Source organism: Drosophila nasuta, chromosome 2L (genome assembly GCF_023558535.2).
Source record: "Drosophila nasuta strain 15112-1781.00 chromosome 2L, ASM2355853v1, whole genome shotgun sequence".
Lineage (NCBI taxonomy): Eukaryota > Metazoa > Arthropoda > Insecta > Diptera > Drosophilidae > Drosophila > Drosophila nasuta.
Genome location: NC_083455.1, coordinates 5,572,931 through 5,591,135, shown reverse-complemented (window position 1 = coordinate 5,591,135; position 18,205 = coordinate 5,572,931). Strand labels below are relative to the sequence as shown.

General features: G+C 37.3%; 3 protein-coding genes across 3 annotated transcripts; 1 reads left to right on the top strand and 2 right to left on the bottom strand.

The window, feature by feature from the left end:
• Positions 1–1,246: 1,246 nt before the first annotated feature.
• On the bottom strand, positions 1,247–5,140 carry LOC132789575 (tyrosine-protein kinase transmembrane receptor Ror). Its single transcript, XM_060797669.1, has 8 exons — positions 4,904–5,140; positions 4,432–4,584; positions 3,778–4,371; positions 3,495–3,708; positions 3,231–3,435; positions 2,710–3,157; positions 2,507–2,639; positions 1,247–1,860 (listed from the first exon to the last, which is right to left on the bottom strand). The coding sequence occupies exons 1-8, from the start codon at positions 5,002–5,004 to the stop codon at positions 1,648–1,650; spliced, it is 2,061 nt and encodes a 686-aa protein (XP_060653652.1). The 5' UTR covers positions 5,005–5,140; the 3' UTR covers positions 1,247–1,647.
• Positions 5,141–6,250: 1,110 nt separating this feature from the next.
• LOC132789567 (pyruvate kinase) lies at positions 6,251–8,204 on the bottom strand. The gene has a single exon (XM_060797659.1). It carries the CDS (start codon positions 8,083–8,085, stop codon positions 6,391–6,393), a length of 1,695 nt encoding a protein of 564 aa, XP_060653642.1. The 5' UTR covers positions 8,086–8,204; the 3' UTR covers positions 6,251–6,390.
• Positions 8,205–8,576: 372 nt separating this feature from the next.
• LOC132789559 (coatomer subunit beta) lies at positions 8,577–12,101 on the top strand. The gene is made up of 7 exons (XM_060797646.1): positions 8,577–9,051; positions 9,112–10,406; positions 10,475–11,130; positions 11,195–11,356; positions 11,419–11,692; positions 11,753–11,858; positions 11,928–12,101. The coding sequence occupies exons 1-7, from the start codon at positions 8,740–8,742 to the stop codon at positions 11,991–11,993; spliced, it is 2,871 nt and encodes a 956-aa protein (XP_060653629.1). The 5' UTR covers positions 8,577–8,739; the 3' UTR covers positions 11,994–12,101.
• The last annotated feature ends 6,104 nt before the right edge of the window (positions 12,102–18,205 follow it).

Here is an 18,205-nt window from a genome sequence, read left to right as displayed (position 1 = left end):
AAACCGTTCAATAAAATTTTGTTTGCTGGTTTGCACAATTATAAAGAACAATTTAATGTTGGCTTGCCTCATTTAAACGAAGTTTAGCGATAAATCTTGATGATATCATGACTGGCATTTTGTTCTACATTTGAGTCGCCGAACTAAAGACAGTTTCCTAGTTATCCTTGGTCTTTCTCATGCTTATCCTTGTTGGCCTACGATGCTAATGACTTTATGGTCTCCAGTAGTCTGCATAATTTGAATTATTTTTAGCGCAGACTTTCGACGCTTGCCAAGAATCTGACGGCCAACAAAGCACGCTGCTATATCTGTCTATGTGTGTGTGAGTGTGTGGAATACAACTTCACTCACATGTGGGCGTGGCAGGCTAATGAACTGCAACTGTGTTGTTCCACTTGCTGTGCCTTATATCATCATAATTCGCTATTTTTCTGATTATGACATTTTGTGCTTCAAGTCTTTTCCTGAATTGCAACCAATTATCCGTTAAGGTTTGTTGACCATTTCCGCCATAGAAAGGCACATTTATGTTAGTATCTGCCCCACTTTGTGCCGCATCTCTTCATATTCATTTTATTTTGCTCTGGCAAAGGGTCTGATTTACAATTATGTATTATGCTGCGGAGCCATAAAGTCGCCAAACAGGACATTTGGCAGGACATTTGAGCTATTAAAAATTGTACGCTTAAGCGAAGCACGCATGCAGTATGTACATTAATGTATACGAATGCTTTTATCTAAATATTGAAATATTTTTAGATTCAGCTTTAATACAGACAATATATTATTTTAAAATTAGATCAATTGATATAATTTTACGAGTTAACAAAAGAATTTTATTTGGTTTTATCAAGAAAGATCGGCTCATTCATACAAAATAATATAATATTATATAAATCTACTATATTACTACAAAGATGTTAACAAATATTTTCTGGCAAAGGCTTCTTTCATTTGCCAAAGCAACTAAGATCCGATTGCAGTAAACGTTTATTGCCATAAAAAAGTCTTTATTAAAAAGATTCTACAATATTTATCTGATCGCTGCCCCGCGATTAATCCGATTTATTCGCTGCCCCCGCGATTTATTCGCTGCCGACGCGATTTATTCGCTGCCGCCGCGAATTATTCGCTGCCCCCGCGAAACATAAAGACTATATGAAATATACGTTCTTTATTTTTCTCTCTTTCACCCAAAAATTTAAGCCCCAATGAGAGATATTTTATGAAAATTGTGTTAAAAAAGTTTTGTTTTATTTTGTTCTATGAGTTAGGTATTCATTAGAATTTGTGTATAATATTCAAGTGACGTACTGTAAATATTTACATGCATGTGTAGGTCAAGATCGATTATTATTTTGAGTACAATACAACACTACGTCATTCAAAACGGAAGATATAATTACAATATTTCTTGATGTTATTTAATCTAGATATGCAATTAGTGGAAAAGAAAAAATTTCAAATGTGGCAGTTGCCAAATAATGTTAAAAATAAAACCAGTTATAAATGCACATTTTATTTCGTTTTGTTAAAGTCTTTATGGTACACTTAAGATACTATTTGTTATTCGATAAGGTAAAAACTCAGACCAGTTATTCAATATATGTTTTTTCTTAATTCCTCATATGGCAGTTTCTAAATTTATGCTTTATTGTTGTCAATTTTGATGTGGCCCTCATACCAAGTTCTCAATCGATGAGAAATGTCAGCAAACGTTGGACGTTTCACGGCCTGTTCATGCCAGCATTCAATCATTAGTGAATACACTGCAGTCGGACAATTCTCCGGACATGAGAGTAATTGTCTTGATCGTATTAAATGGATGACTTCTGGATTGCTGTAGCCACTGTAAGGCTGTAAAATGCAAAAGTTTACGTTACAGATATTCTTGTTCTTATAAAAAGTCGAGTGATCTCGACTGTGAGATAACCGCTACCATAAGAGCAAAACAGTGCGATATTATTCTTAAAATATACCGAAGACTATATTTGGTATTTTAAACATATCAGATCGTTAGCCAAAACAACCAAGACCCGTAGTAAGTGGCCCCATACAAAAGAATTTCTCAAATAGCATATAAAATGTGATCGCAACCAAATTTGTTGGAATCATGAGTATAGTACTATAATTATTATTGTATGAACAAAAAATCTAGCATCAAAATTACGCTTGTTATTCAAACGTTATCGGTTTCCGGGGGTGAAAGTGGGCGTGGCAAAAATTTTAAACACACTTGATCTGCGTGCAAACAAAATAAATATATTATTATAATCTTACAGTCTCTGAGATATAGGTGCTCATACGGACGGACTCAGACGGACTGACGAACAGACAAACATGGCTATATCGTCTCGGCTGTTGATGCTGATCAAGAATATAATTATTTTATGGGATAGGAAATGACCAGTTCTGCCTGTTACATACATTTCCTGCAACCACAAAGTTATAATACCCTTCTACGCTATGCGTATCGGGTATAAAAAATAGATATGTATGTTACCTGCATGCCATAACTATAGATTTCCCAAAGAACGACTCCAAACGACCAGATGTCACTTTCTGTTGTAAATTTTCCATACAAAATCGACTCGGATGGCATCCAACGAACAGGAAGCAAGGATTTTGATTGTACTCTACACAAATGATGAACAATTTTATAATATAGATTCTCACTTAGTTATTTTTATCACATTCTATAAATACCTATAGTAGTCGGAACTGTAAATGTCGCGGGACAATCCAAAATCGGATATTTTCACAACTAATCCCTCGTTGACCAAACAGTTTCGAGCTGCCAAATCACGATGAACATAATGATGGCCCGATAAATACTCCATGCCTTCACTAATCTGCATCGCAATTTGTAGGAACTCCAATTGCAATAATTGTTTCTTTTCCATTGGCGAATTTGAGATTAAGAACTCATGCAAGTCCCCGTTTGCCATGTACTCAAAAAGCATGCAGTAAGGTTCCTTATTTAATATGACGCCTAATATGCACACAATATTTTGATGCTTGAGGTCCGATATTAATTCAATCTCACGTCTAAAGTCCTGTTGCGTTTTAACCGATGCATTTTCTTTCAAAGCCTTAATTGCAACATTTACGATTTTCTTATTAGCTTGCTTCAGTTGTCCTTTGTATACTTTTCCTAAAAAAAATATATATGTATATATTATGTATTCGACTAATGTACACCTGTGTAAATACTAGAAAATACTTACCGAATGCTCCCTCGCCTAACTCTTCGAAAAATTCAACATCTTGTAATGTGAAGTGTGGTATTCTCAGCAGTGAACTCTTCTCCATGCTTTTGGATGGCATTCCCACGTGTTCCATGGAACTATTCAAAGGAATTCTTCCCATATCTTGATTTGAGTTTAACTGCGAATTTCCATATATATTATTTCCGGCATTCGGTGTGTTAATCTATCACGCAAGAAAGTAATTATTAGATCGTAGTACTTCCAAGTTAGTTTAGTACTTACATTTTGTATATTTTTCATTCCATCTGAATTTTTTCTTTTGCAAGTTATGATAAAGTAGGTAGCAACAATAAGTACAACAATCAGTAATATTATTGATGCTGTGCTTAACCACAGTTTTATGGCACATTTTTGAACTTGACAAGGCTCTATGATGCGATCTAATGATTTGTCATCAACAAAGCACCAAGGCGAATTTTGAGAACTTCCTGGATTTCTGTGAAATGAATGGATATTTAAATAACATACATATCTAGTAAATCCCTTATATACAAACGTTCCATACCTGCAATAGTTATGTCCTATAAGTTCTGGAAAGTCGGAAATTTCCTTCATCAACCAGGACCAGCGTAAGCATGCTTTTCCTGAGACGCTGACATTTTGAATGCCTCTATACCTTGAGCCATCTTGCCAATAGCAATCATCGGTTTCGTCCACTTCAATAGTTATGCCCAGGGAGGAGCAATCTTTGTGTTGTGGCAGTTTTTGGCACTCTTCAACTCCAACCATGCCAATTACTGGATGCCGTTTTGCTATTGCATATTCCTTTTGGCATAACTCATTTTCCAATAGTTCGCATTCTTCGCGACAAATGCGTTTTAAATTCTCTGATTCTTTTGTCGGTGGGTATTTGCTGGACACATCCTTGCTGAAGACATCATCGTAGAAGATTGATTTCTTTTTAAGAAAAAAATTAGTACTCTTGTGATCTCTGGAAACGAATCGCTTTTTTCTTGTGTCATTTCCCGTGTACAGATTTGTATAAACAGCCAAATTGGCGAAATACAACAAATTGGTTCGCTCAGGAGTTCTACAAATTGGCAGCGAACTCAAGCATAAACTCGGCAGCGCATATTTTCGGCAGTTGGAATTCATGTCTCTGAAAATAATAGATTAAATACATTTTTTTTTTTATATTTTTCAATTTTGAAATACTCACTTTGATTCTTTTATTACGCCATGGGCCGCTTTAAGTCGCTCCTCTAAGTCATTCATTGTAACATTTGGTGCTATAAACACAGAGCAATTTGCCAGATATTCGCGACAAATCGTTCCATTATATAGTTGACAGATTCCAGTGGATTGTTGTATTCTAAAATGAATTAATACAAATCATTTAAGTCTAATATTAAATGCATTAGTGGACCGTAGTCAAAGCTGGCGCCATCTAGCGTCAACTGCTGTCAACGTGTTCCCAGTCCACCAGTCTTAATTAATTGGTTTACATTACATATTTGGGGCTCCCACTTTTGTAATGAAACATGTATTTATATGTAACTAGCTGGGTTTGAATGTGATTATATGATTATATGATATATGATTATGTTAAAACAATAATTATGATATTGCAGGCATGTTACGATATTGCTTGCGTCCAATTGTAAATATCTGTATGATTGTTTTCTACATACCCATAGTTTTCAATTTTTGTGTTCTTTGACCATACAAAATTTCCTCTTAAAGCAGTTAAAGCGATGAAGTAAATAATGAAATGACGAAGTGGAATATTCATTTTCTCCTTTGTTATTATGAATGTGTAAATGGTAATTTATTTTGTTTTTGTTTTTTTTTATTAAAAATTCAATCACGTTTTAATTTCATTAGATGTGCTGATGTATGAATGTACATAACTTCATTGACTCTAACTCAACTTGACATTCGTATGTACATTTAATCTAGAGGGTTGCACGTTCTATGCGCAGAACATAAATACATTCATCCCCCTTAAACAAGGGTTTGACAGAGTGGCCAGATAAGGAGAAACCCGTAATGCAGAAAACCGGTAAGAACAGCTGATATATTTTTAAAATATTTTGCTACTTCTCAGAAAATTTGGAGTCTTCGTAAAATTCGAATTTAAGCTTATGAAGAAATTTGTAGTTAAAAAAAATCACTTTAGTTAAGTCTTGCAAACCGATTATTTTAGGTAAGCTTAGTTTTTAATTTCTCAAATATATTCTATTCTATTCCATTTGAAATCTATAATAAACTATGTACTTATATTTATAAAATTGTAAACATATTTTTCAATTTGAAACAATGACAAATCGAATGAGAGTCGCAGAACAAAGTGACTTTAAGTCTGTCCATATATTACGTAATCACTTAGGGGGTGGGAGGGGGTCAAGGAAATAATTATGTTTGATTACATGGGGAGGGAGGGGTCTTGGACAATGACTACGTAATCATTTTATAAAAATTTTGTTGTTAAAAGAATTTATTTAAAAATTGGTTAAGCGCCGATTACTCCGAATGCACCGAATGCAATAATTCATAAAAATGTAGCTGTAAGCTTCGATTGGAAATCAAAGAAACCCTTTTACCGTGTGGCAGGACGGCGAGAGGGAGAATGCCTAGTAATTCAGTCATACGAAGGATGTGAAGACCTCGAATGGCTTGAAGAAGATGACACCTGCGGATATAAAGAGATTTTGACAAGCCAACTTCCAAAAATAAAAAATATTAAGGATTGGCTGGAATCTCCTTTTGAAAATACAGATTAAAAGAACAAATTTTCATATATTTCTTTTTTTGTGATTACGTAATCATTGTTAGGGAGGGGGGAGGGTGTTCATCAAATGATTACTTTTGATTACCAGGGGGGGAGGAGGTCAAAAATCGCAGAAAACGTGATTACGTAATATATGGAGAGCCCCTTATGTAAAGCCAATTAAGAAATGCATGTTTATCACGTATCACCCAAGACTGAAAGGTAGTACTCGTATTTGGTGTTTATTTCTAAATATTATGCACAGCACTAAACAATGATATAAAACTTTTTAATGACTTTTTTATATTTCATAACATTTCACCTGCCAGGATTAAATTTGATTTTCACTCGAAAGACACCGTTTAGCAGGCAAGGCAACACAATCTCGAAGAAATTACAATCAAGTAATTAGACATACTTTGCTGAGCCTTTGGTTGATACTTTTAAAATTGAAGAACCCAATTTCGTGGGTTCCGCCTGCAGCACTGTATTCTTTCGAGCATTACTCTGATCTGCACGGAAGAGGCAATCCATTTGATCAGCCTCGAAGAATGCGTAAACCACACGGACATTGTTGGTGAAACCTCCGCCATCCTTCCAAGCACTCACAATGACAATGGGATCGCCATCATTTATTAATTCCAACTTCTTAGCAGTTGTTAGGGCAAATTTAACTCTCGCATCGACATCACTTGAATAGTTCTCCGCACAGTCGGCGGTATACAGCAATGGCAATACACCACAGTGTAAATTGACCCATCGAGATGCCCTCTCACAACGAGTGACCGCCAGAACTGGACAACGTGGTCGAAACTTGCTCAGTAAGGCAGCTGAACGTCCCGATGTTGTAAGTACAATGATCAATGTGGCCTTCGTGCGTCGGGCTGTCTCAATTGCAGTTATGGCCACCGAATGAGAGGCGTCGAGTTCGCCGTGTGTTTCGTGAACCAGATCATCGAAGAGATTGCGATACCAAACGACTTTTTCAGCTTCACGGCAGAGAGTATCGCACATGCTTACCGTTTCCATGGGATACAGACCTATTGCCACCTCAGAGGAGAGCAAAATGCAGTCGACGCCATCAATGACAGCATTGGCCAGATCAAAGCACTCTGCTCTGGTCGGATATGGATTGACACGCATTGACTCAAGTACATTGGATGCCACAATTACGGGTTTGCCAGCTTTGTTGCACTGCCCCAATACCGATTTCTGGGTAATGAAAAGCTTTTCAATTGGTATTTGTGTGCCCAGATCGGCTCGACTCAACAGCAACCCATCAGCTGCATTCATTATTTCCGGTACACGACTCAATGAAATTTTACTGTCTATTTTGGCAATCACCTTGATGTGTTTGCCCTTATCACCGAGTACAGCTCGTAACTCCTTAATGTTCTTGGCACATCGCACGCCCGATGCAAAGAGGATGTCAATATTAGCCCTCACGCTGAACTGCAAGTCGTCCATATCTTTTTCAGAGACAGCTGGTAAATCAATCTCAACCTCTGGCAATATAACGTTGCAATTATTGCCGAGCCAGCCGCCTTGAATTACCTCACAGAGAAGACCATCCACGCCCACCTCAAGTATGGTTAAATAGAGCTTGCCATCATCGACGAAGACTCGATCTTCTGGCTTGGCCATATTTATAATGTTTGGATAGTCGACGTACACAGCTTCTCTGCTGCCCTTGTCGTAAAGATCTCGATTTATGGATAACCGTATACTTTCTCCATTGCGGAGTAAAATCTCATTGCCACCCTCTAATAAGCCTGTGCGAATTTGCGGGCCTCGAGTGTCAACACCAAAAGCCACGGAAATTGATTGTCCAGTCTCGGTTTTAATGCGATGAAGAGCAGTGTTAACCAACTCAATGGTTTCCGTGTGTGCTTCATGCGATTCATGCGCAAAATTCAATCGAAATATATTGACTCCCTTCATTAGCATATTGTAAATAGTTTCCACATTTCGGGATGCTCGAGATATAGTTGCAATAATCGAAACCAGGCGACGTTGCGTAGATGTTTTCTTCACGTTCAGTTCGCATAAATGACCAAGTTGCGTAGAACCCTTTCTAATGTTGTCTTTCGCGGTATGAGACATTATTATTTACCAATATATAAAAATCTTACGGAGAATTTGATATATATATTTTTTTTTGTATTACTTTCAGATTTAACAAAAATTTGTTTCACATATCTGAAAAGACTTTATGACAGTTCTTAAACTTTCTATGTATCTTGAAAACCAAAAAACAAACCAAATAAGTGTTCTACAGATTAGTGGCTAAACATTATTATTTTCAGAATTTAAAAAGTGTAATATATAAACAATGTTGACTAAACTTTTAAATTCAAAGCTTTAGCATTTAATGATAAAAATACCTATTGCATTCAATCTTCACGATTTTGATCAAATTTCAAATTTAACCCGCCAAATGGCAACGCTGCGACCTAGCACGATGGCGGGTGGCGCCATCTGCCGAAAAACTTTTTGATATTTTGAGCATTGCTCACAGCTGACTGATTCAGTGTGACCAGCCTTGATTGCGCATATCTTGCCGCACTCGGCTCACACAGAAAGCAGCTGGCCATCTGGTCACATAGTTACTTTGCTCCGAAACAAATGACACGTCAAGTGAATTGCATGTCGGTCTCAGGCAAACAGTGAACTAAAACACCTTGAAATTATAAAGATAACTGTCAGAAACTGAGTTGAATTCGTGGACAGCATTGCTGGTTAACACCAATTGTCAAAATGAGCCAAGTGCCGTGTTACACCATCATTAACTCGCCGGATCTCGAGGTGCCGAACGAGATGCAGCTGAAGCAAGACCTCGAAAAAGGCGATACGAATGTAAAAATTGAGACACTCAAAAAGGTGATCAAGCTGCTGCTAAATGGCGAACGGTATCCAGGTCTCATTATGACCATCATACGCTTCGTACTGCCCGTGCAAAATCATACGATCAAGAAGCTACTGCTCATCTTCTGGGAGATTGTACCCAAAACATCTTCCGATGGCAAATTGCTGCAAGAGATGATACTGGTGTGCGACGCCTATCGCAAGGTGAGTTATCGAATCAACAACGCAGATATCGATATCATTACTCATCGACTTATTGTTTAGGATCTACAACATCCCAATGAGTTTCTACGGGGCTCCACACTCCGTTTCCTCTGCAAGCTGAAGGAGCCCGAGCTACTCGAGCCTCTGATGCCGGCCATACGCGCCTGCCTCGATCATCGTCACTCGTATGTACGTCGCAATGCGGTACTTGCGATTTTTACCATCTACAAGAACTTTGATTGGCTGGTCCCCGATGGACCCGAATTGATTGCCACATTCCTGGACACACAGCAGGACATGTCGTGCAAGCGCAATGCATTCCTCATGCTCCTGCATGCCGATCAGGAGCGTGCTCTTAACTATTTGGCGTCGTGTATCGATCAGGTGCAGAGCTTTGGTGACATATTGCAGCTGGTGATCGTGGAGCTCATCTATAAGGTGTGCCATGCAAATCCAGCTGAGCGTTCCCGCTTTATTCGCTGCATCTACAATCTGCTGAACTCCTCATCGAATGCCGTGCGCTACGAAGCCGCCGGCACACTTATCACACTCTCGCTAGCACCCACAGCGATCAAAGCAGCCGCTGGATGTTACATTGAGTTAATTGTGAAGGAGAGCGACAATAATGTGAAACTGATTGTGCTGGATCGTTTGATTGCAATGAAGGAGAACGAGCACATGGAGAAGGTGATGCAGGATCTCGTTATGGATGTGCTACGTGTGCTGGCCGCACCCGACATTGAGGTGCGTCGCAAGACCTTGGCTCTAGCTATGGATTTGGTGTATTCGCGCAACATCAATGAGATGGTGCAGGTCCTCCAGAAGGAGGTGGCCAAGACCCACAATGTGGAGCACGAGGATACGGGCAAATATCGCCAGCTGTTGGTGCGCACCCTGCACACGTGCTCAATCAAGTTCCCCGACGTGGCCGGCAGTGTGATCCCCGTACTGGTTGAGTTCTTGTCGGATACCAATGAATTGGCTGCCGTTGATGTGCTGATCTTTATACGCGAAGCCATCCAGAAATTCCCGGCATTGCGTGCGCTGATCATTAAGCATTTGATTGAGGCCTTCCCACAAATCAAGTCGTCGAAGATACATCGTGCTGCTGTCTGGATATTGGGCGAGTATGTGGAAGGTGCACAGATCTTGGAAGTGATTGCGGCCATACAGCAAACGCTGGGCGATATTCCCATGGTGGATGCGGAGCAGCGTCATTTGGCCGGTGATCAGAGCGAGGAACAACTGCATCAGCAGCAACAGACTGGCGGCGATGCCAACAACACCACAAACAGCAGCAACAAGGTCACATCCGATGGCACTTATGCTACACAGAGCGCCTACAGCTTGGCTCCGTAAGTAACGACAAACCAAGAAAATACTTGCCAGCAATTTACTATCATATCTCCCTTTATTCTTACAGTGTTGCTAAGAAGGAGAAACGTCCGCCATTGCGACAGTATTTAATGGATGGCGACTTCTTCATTGGTGCCGCCCTCTCAGCCACCTTGACCAAGTTGGCGCTACGCTATGCTGAACTGCAACCGGATGCACGCACACAGAATCGTGTCACCACACAGGTGATGCTTATCATGAGCTCCATTTTGCATCTTGGCAAATCTGGTTTCCCCACCAAGCCCATAACATACGATGATTCCGATCGTATCATGATTTGCTTGCGTACTTTGAGCGAGCGCACACCCGAAGCTGTTGCTGTATTTATGCACGATTGTCGTGATGCCCTGGGCAAGATGTTGGACGCACAGCATGAGGAGGATCAGCGCATGCTAAAGGAGAAGCAACGTGCCACAGCCAAGGTACAACCAGATTCGCCAGTCTGTTTTGCTCAGCTCTCGAATGGACGCGACAATCAGCTAGGCGAGAATGTGTTCGAGTCGAGTCTGAATCAGGCTTTAGCTGGCACCAAAAATGCCCAGATCAGTGACGTATCGTCGCCCAATAATAAGCTCAACAAGGTCACACAGCTGACGGGCTTCTCAGATCCTGTCTATGCCGAGGCCTACGTCAATGTAAATCAATATGACATTGTCTTGGATGTGCTAATTGTGAACCAGACAAGTGAGTGACATCAATCAATTAAAATGCCTGTGAATTAATTGATTGTCCATACTTATATTCATAGATGACACACTGCAAAACTGCACACTGGAATTGGCCACATTAGGTGATCTGAAGCTAGTGGAACGTCCGCAACCCGTTGTGTTGGCGCCGCATGATTTCTGCAATATTAAAGCCAATGTGAAGGTCTCATCCACCGAGAACGGCATCATTTTTGGCAACATTGGTAAATTTTGATTACTTCAATATTAACTAATCAGTTATTGTAAAAATTATGTACTTTTACAGTTTATGATACAGCGCTGAATACAAATGTTGTGGTACTCAATACCATACACATTGATATCATGGATTATATTATCCCGGCCAGCTGCACCGACACCGAGTTCCGTCAGATGTGGCAAGACTTTGAGTGGGAGAACAAGGTCACCGTAAACACCACCTTCACAGATCTGCACGAGTATCTCAAGCATCTGCTGAAGAGCACAAACATGAAATGCCTGACGCCCGAGAAAGCTTTATCGGGTCAATGCGGCTTTATGGCCGCCAACATGTACGCCAAGTGAGTACCTAAACTTACTGCTCTAGGATCTTTAATAATAACACATTTCGATCTTAACAGATCCATCTTCGGAGAGAACGCTTTAGCTAATCTCAGCATTGAGAAGCCCGTCGATGATCCAGACTCAAAAGTCACCGGTCACATACGAATTCGTGCCAAGAGTCAGGTTAGTTTGTTTTGTGAATTTCTGTTATTATGTTTACTAATAATAATTTTAATATGACTATTCTTTCAGGGCATGGCCCTTAGCCTGGGCGATAAGATCAGCTCCTCACAAAAGCAATCGGTGCAGGCCGCCTAATATGTAAATCAACTAACGTTTTATTAAATAAAAATCACTTTAAATTATCAATACAAAGCTACTGTAGTTTTTAACACATTTCATACACAAATCAAACTCGAAGAAATGAGACCACCCTTTTTGGATTGAAATTGTTTTTAAACTATCAAATAAGATTTGATTCTTAATTTAGAAAATTGTTAATCGATTTAACAGAATTTAAAGACGATAAAGCCGTCTTGTTCAAAACATGCAAAAGGAAATTTAAAATGAAAGCAAATTTAATATGTTTATTTTCGTATCTATGGTTATTCTGGCATTTGCTTCTATTGACAAATGAATTATGATCAATGCCAAAAAGCAACAAACAAGTATCATATAAAACTAATAAAACTTAACAATGCACGTCTAATGCTCAGGCTCCATCTCATTGATGTTGACAGCTGAGTTGAACTATTGAGGTTATCTTAAGGAAGTCGCAAAGTACGTCATTGTGATAGAGGAGGAGAGAGAGGCAAAACTTATGTGTACATATGTATATGTATATTCTACATTTGTGTTGTGGTAGAACTTAACTTGGAGTCCAAGCTGCGTATGAGTAATATTTTTTTGTGTGATTTATGTGTTTGGCGTAAGATGTGCTGATACTGATATTGAAAGAGGAGAGACCGTCGCCCGGTAGTTCTGTGTAGGTTTTTGAATTTCATATTCCATTTTGAAAAATAGGATTGAAGCAGTTCTTTATCAATGATTTTCCTTGGTCTTTTCTTACTTTTGCAACATTATTTTGTTTGTACCAAAGGCGAAACATATATTCATAAATACATTTTCTGTCAACATACAGCTCTAAAGACAGAATTTGTCCTTTATTTTGATAAAGAGTCGATTTTTGTCATTCAACAATTAAAGAAAAGGTTCATCAGTTATTTTATCATTTTTATGTATTTATATAGTTTCAGAGTTACAAGGTTAAGCTTAATAATTTTAACAGAAATAATTTTAAGTATCGGAAAAAATGCATTATACATATGTACGTAAAACTAAAGGTATGAAGGAATACAATAATTGGTTTGACGTTTTCAATGACATATGTATGATATGTACTTCCTATATTAAAAATGGGTATACAAATATCATAAGTTAAAAATTTGGTTTATTAATTAAAATAGTCTCATCTTGTAATTTTTTTATGTTAATACATTTAGATTTGAAAAAAAAGCTCAAAATTCTAAAAATTTGCAACTCTTTCAATATCTGCAACTAATACGTACATTAAACACTAGATAAAAGTGTCTATTAGCTATTGTATCATTGTGGTTGCTTTCAATAATACTACATAAAAGTGCTTGTCCTGATAATAAACATTTGTTATAATTATTGAACTCTAACTTAACCACTTCGCTTAAGAGCTTTGCATTTTTAAACTGTTTTTTTATCAACCTCATCAATTTTTAACGCAAACATTTTTGATCGAAGACCAAAAAACTCAAGCATTGGCTGTCCGTTAAGTTTATCTTTAAAGCCCTTAATTTCAAATTTCTTAGCAGCTTCATCAGAATAATACGATGCATCAAATTTGACATCAACATCATCTCGAATATCATTATAAAAATCATTTGTTTTTATAGTATATATAATCGAATCATTATCGATGTGATTTAATTTTACATTTTCACCGAATTTAGGTTTCACATAATTATAATGAAAATCGTAAACTTTCCACCTTGATAATTCCATTAGAACAAACCCCAAATATGAAGGTTTATTATACAAAATATTGAATCTCTTCATTTGGATAGCACAAGAATTCTCACTCAATATTTGGCAACTATGAAAATTATTTTTAGCAATTAAATATCTAGCACATATTTTTTCTTGACCACCGCCATCGTCCTTTGAATGAGATTGCCACTCAGAAATCAATTTAACATCAACCCTTTCTTCAACATTTTCAATTGTTTTCTCAAACACGGAATTATTTAACAATCGGAAAAAATCTTTTTCAAAAGTATTTTTTGCACTTGCTCTGTGCGATTTGTTCAGATCTATGTATGTTTTCAGCCATGGCTTCTGAAGGAAGCGAACGCCCCTATGAATTTTCTTTAATTGTAAGCCATAACTCGGACATTGCTGTAAATTTTTATAGTGTAGAATATAATTTTTTTTATCACCCAAGTCGGCAATTAATTGTTTAACTTTTGCCGATTGTGTGGGTAATATGTTGCTCGGGCAAAATGGAAGATCGTTATGACAATCGTGAATATTATATGGATATACCAAGTCCACTTCAAAAATATAGCCATACTCTAAATCAATTGGGATCTTTAAAACATCAACATTTTGAAGTTCACTTTCTAATAACCATTTAAACCCAGCATATGGAAGAGGTTGAGACATTGCCCAATCATTCAAATTATTCGCCTCCAAATACATTAAAAACGAAGATTCTTTAGATGGATCATATGTGGAGATGTACTTATTATTAGCCAGTGAATAACGATGACAGCACTGTACTAAACCATTACGAATACCTGACTGAACAAATGTGTGTAGATCTATATTTGTGAAGGTGTCTAGTTCAATTTTCGTGGTCTTTAACATTGCCTCCCACGATAAACTAGGTATTGTGTAAAAATGAGCTGGATCAAGAGAAAATATTCCTAGACATAGCTTTCGAAAATATTCAAAAACATCTACCAATAAAAACACATTACTTTTCAAATACAACTCTAAATAGTCTTCAAGAGTTGTGCATGAAAAATCATTCCAAATGTTAAGTGCATGAGTATAATTTTCTTCTGAATTTTCTGATAAATCGGTTTCATTTGACAAGCTCTTGAATGCTTCTCTTGGTGGTAAAGAAGTTTCTTCAAGATTAATTAGTGTATTTTGATAAGGCAATGTCACTTTTCTACGCATCAATTTGAATTGAGATTCACATTTGAAATGAGTTTTAACTGTAATCAATTGCCCTTCATCTAGATTACTTGCAAGAGTATTCAAGCTGAATGGCATAAATTGATGAGAGTCTAGAAATCGAATTTCTAGATTTCTTTTATTACAAACTTTGATTATTTTTGAAATTGAAATGTACTCTTCCTTATTGATAGGGAGCAATTTAACTTCACCGGAGGAGGATGCAAGAACTTTAATTAGAAATTTATAATCATATTTAGAGAAATTGTGCAAATATACTGGTATAAAGGGTTCAATTTTATATTTCAATTTGCATTCCTTATGTGCAGCACCTCTGAATTTTCCTGTTATATCACAATGATCCCTAACCCTATCTAAATCCAAAGCTCCTTTACAAATATGGCAAGTAATTGATTGCTGAAACTTCTCCTCTTCTTCTGTACTCATAATTGGGGATTTTTTCTTACTTATATACCTAATATAAATATTTGTTAAATCATCAATCAGACTCCTAAGAAAATGTACACCATGATTTCTCGTTTGTAAAACAAACTTATCCAAACGATTATCATATTCACACTTTATATAGTATGCATATGCTTCTGGTACATTCCTATTACACATTGTGGATTTCGAACTTACTTCTGAATTACTTAGTTCAAGAAAATCTGCATAAGCTACAAACGGCAGAGGTAATGATTTTTGATAATTCTGGAACTTTAACACCGCATTCAGAGGTCTGGGCAATATGCTAACTTTCCTACTGCACATCTTCTTGTGCTTCAAGAAGTCTTGTTGACTCATTTCCGAGTTGAGACATATATTACAATACCACTTCTTTTGCCTTGACGTCCCAGATTGCGATGAGAATAAACTAGAAATATAAAATTCACTTAATATGAAAATAATCCATAGGTAATAAACATTTTCAGAACTTACTCTGACAAATTGTTGATCCACGTGTAATGATATTTGTTTCTCTCCTCAACCAACAACATATTTATGTGATGCTTCTTTATTTCTTTTGTATAAAAATCGAGCCCAAACACGTTTTCATTCTCTGAATCGTACCCGAAAAGCGTAATGGTTCAAATCTAAAAACCTTTCAATATGTCGAGGACTTAATGGAGACGTTAAGCCACTAAAATTTAGTGTTACTTCATCGTTTATTTCGATAAAATCATCAGATAATCGTACATTGTATGAGGATGTTCGAGGCCTTCGCTTCCTTGATAAAGCATCAAAAACCGTCCAACTGAAAGCATCTTTCATCTGTGCATTCACAACTGCATCTTTGTACCTTACTTTATGTGGTAATTCAATTGGCATGTACTTGTTAAAATTCATTTCCAAACGAAGAATCCAATTTATCCGCCATTCACTATCGCTCTCCAGAAAATCATCCATTTTTGAAATTATTGTTTCTGCATGTTCTATAATTGATTGTTGCAAGTCACAGTACATGGTTTCGATTGTCATATTGGATTGAAAAGATTTAATATCCGTATATTCTTCATCGTCCTTTAAAAGTTCGTACTCTACGAACACTTCAAAATTGACTTTGGCCGAACCATAACTATTCAACACATTGGATAAATGAAGGACGTAAGCTTCGAAGGCTTCATTTAAGAACTCCACTGGCATCATTATATTATCATACTGATTTAAATACTTATAATGAAGTAAGCCGCCAGTGAATGCCGCCGAAATCTTGCTTATCCGACTATCAATCGGTTCTATTACTCTCATCTTATGCTGCTCTGAACGCAGATGATGATAGAATTCCACTTCGTTTGAGGACAACACAACATTACATAGGTTGCAATATCTTTGGCTTTGCATGATAATAAATTGTTAATGTTTTTTCTTTTTTTGTTTAACTTTTGAGAGCTTTGAAAACTGAAACGATCTGCACTAAACGGAATTCAAAATCAGACTGATCTCAGAGCCTCAGCTCACTTATTTTTAAGTAATATTATCTTAAAATGATCTAGGTACATGTACCTGCCATGACGCCGTTTTGCCGTTGTGCTATTATACGGTTTAATATCCTTGACAGACGCACGCAATTTTTACATTTTTTAGATAACATCCTTGACACACATCCACAGGTAATTTTTTTACAGTTTTTAGAGTACGATCAGAAGTGTCCCTTTCTGTGCTTAGGTCAGTACTTCTAAGAACTTCTTTTGTGTTCTTAAGGGTGATGGTTGAGAATTTTAAATAGGATTCAGAAACTATCTGATATATAATATAAACCAGCTACCCATAGGGTAGAAGGGTATAATAACTTTGGCCGGCAGAAAATGTATGTAACAGGTAGAAGAAGGCATCTCCGACCGAATAAAGTATATATACTCTTGATCAGCACCAACAGCCGAGACGATCTAGCCATGTCCGTCTGTCCGCCAGACAGCATTTGTTATGTTTGCACGCCGATCAAGTTTGTTTCAAATTTTTGCCACGCCCACTTCCGCCCCCGCAAATCAAAAAATCAAGTAACAAGCGTAATTTTAAAGCTAGAGCTGCGAATTTTGGTGTATAATATATAATAAAACCTATAGTATTTGATTTCTGAAAATTGATTGCGATCAGATAAAAATTTTGAATGGCAAAAACGCCTACTTACTAGGGGTCTGAGTTGCTTTGGCCGACAATCTGGTATATTGTGCCTTCTATGGTATATGTGGTACTATATCAATATAAAACAAGTAAGAAAGCTACAGTCGAGTGTACTCGACTGTGAGATACCCGCTACCCATTTTGAATAAAAGAAATATATTTTGCGGTATTTTTCTCAAAATATACCGAATATACCGCAAAAATACTAAAGATATACCAAATGACATATTTGGTATATCGGTGTAGTACCGCATTCAAAATATACCTTAGATGGCACAATATACCAGATTGTCAGCCAAAGCAACCAAGACCCCTAGTAAGTAGGCGTTTTTGCCCATACAAAAGTATTTCTTTAATAACTTCGACAATTTTTATCTGATCGTAACCAAATTTTCAGGAATCATAACTACTATAGTTGTTATTGTATGTACCAAATTCGTAACTCTAGCTTTAAAATTACGCTTGTTATTCGATTTTTTTTTGATTTGCGGGGGTGGAAGTGGGCGTGGCAAAAGTTTGAAACAAACTTGATCTGCGTGCAAACATAACAAATGCTGTCGAAAAAAAATTATAGCTCTATCTCTTATAGTCTCTGAGATCTAGGTGTTCATACGGACGGACGGACAGACGGACATGGCTAGATCGGTTTATAGGGTCGGAGATGCCTCCTTCTACCTGTTACATACATTTCCTGC

What these genes read in the sequence shown, in the direction of transcription:
- LOC132789567 (XM_060797659.1), bottom strand. Translation starts at nt 8,085, where the DNA reads ATGTCTCATACCGCGAAAGACAACATTAGAAAGGGTTCTACGCAACTT.
- LOC132789575 (XM_060797669.1), bottom strand. Translation starts at nt 5,004, where the DNA reads ATGAATATTCCACTTCGTCATTTCATTATTTACTTCATCGCTTTAACT. An exon ending in ACAAAAATTGAAAACTATGG is followed by an intron (nt 4,585 to 4,903) that starts GTATGTAGAAAA and finishes AATTCATTTTAG; the next exon opens with AATACAACAATCCACTGGAA. An exon ending in TCTATAGTTATGGCATGCAG is followed by an intron (nt 1,861 to 2,506) that starts GTAACATACATA and finishes TGCATTTTACAG; the next exon opens with CCTTACAGTGGCTACAGCAA.
- LOC132789559 (XM_060797646.1), top strand. Translation starts at nt 8,740, where the DNA reads ATGAGCCAAGTGCCGTGTTACACCATCATTAACTCGCCGGATCTCGAG. An exon ending in GCCGCCAACATGTACGCCAA is followed by an intron (nt 11,693 to 11,752) that starts GTGAGTACCTAA and finishes CGATCTTAACAG; the next exon opens with ATCCATCTTCGGAGAGAACG. An exon ending in GAATTCGTGCCAAGAGTCAG is followed by an intron (nt 11,859 to 11,927) that starts GTTAGTTTGTTT and finishes CTATTCTTTCAG; the next exon opens with GGCATGGCCCTTAGCCTGGG.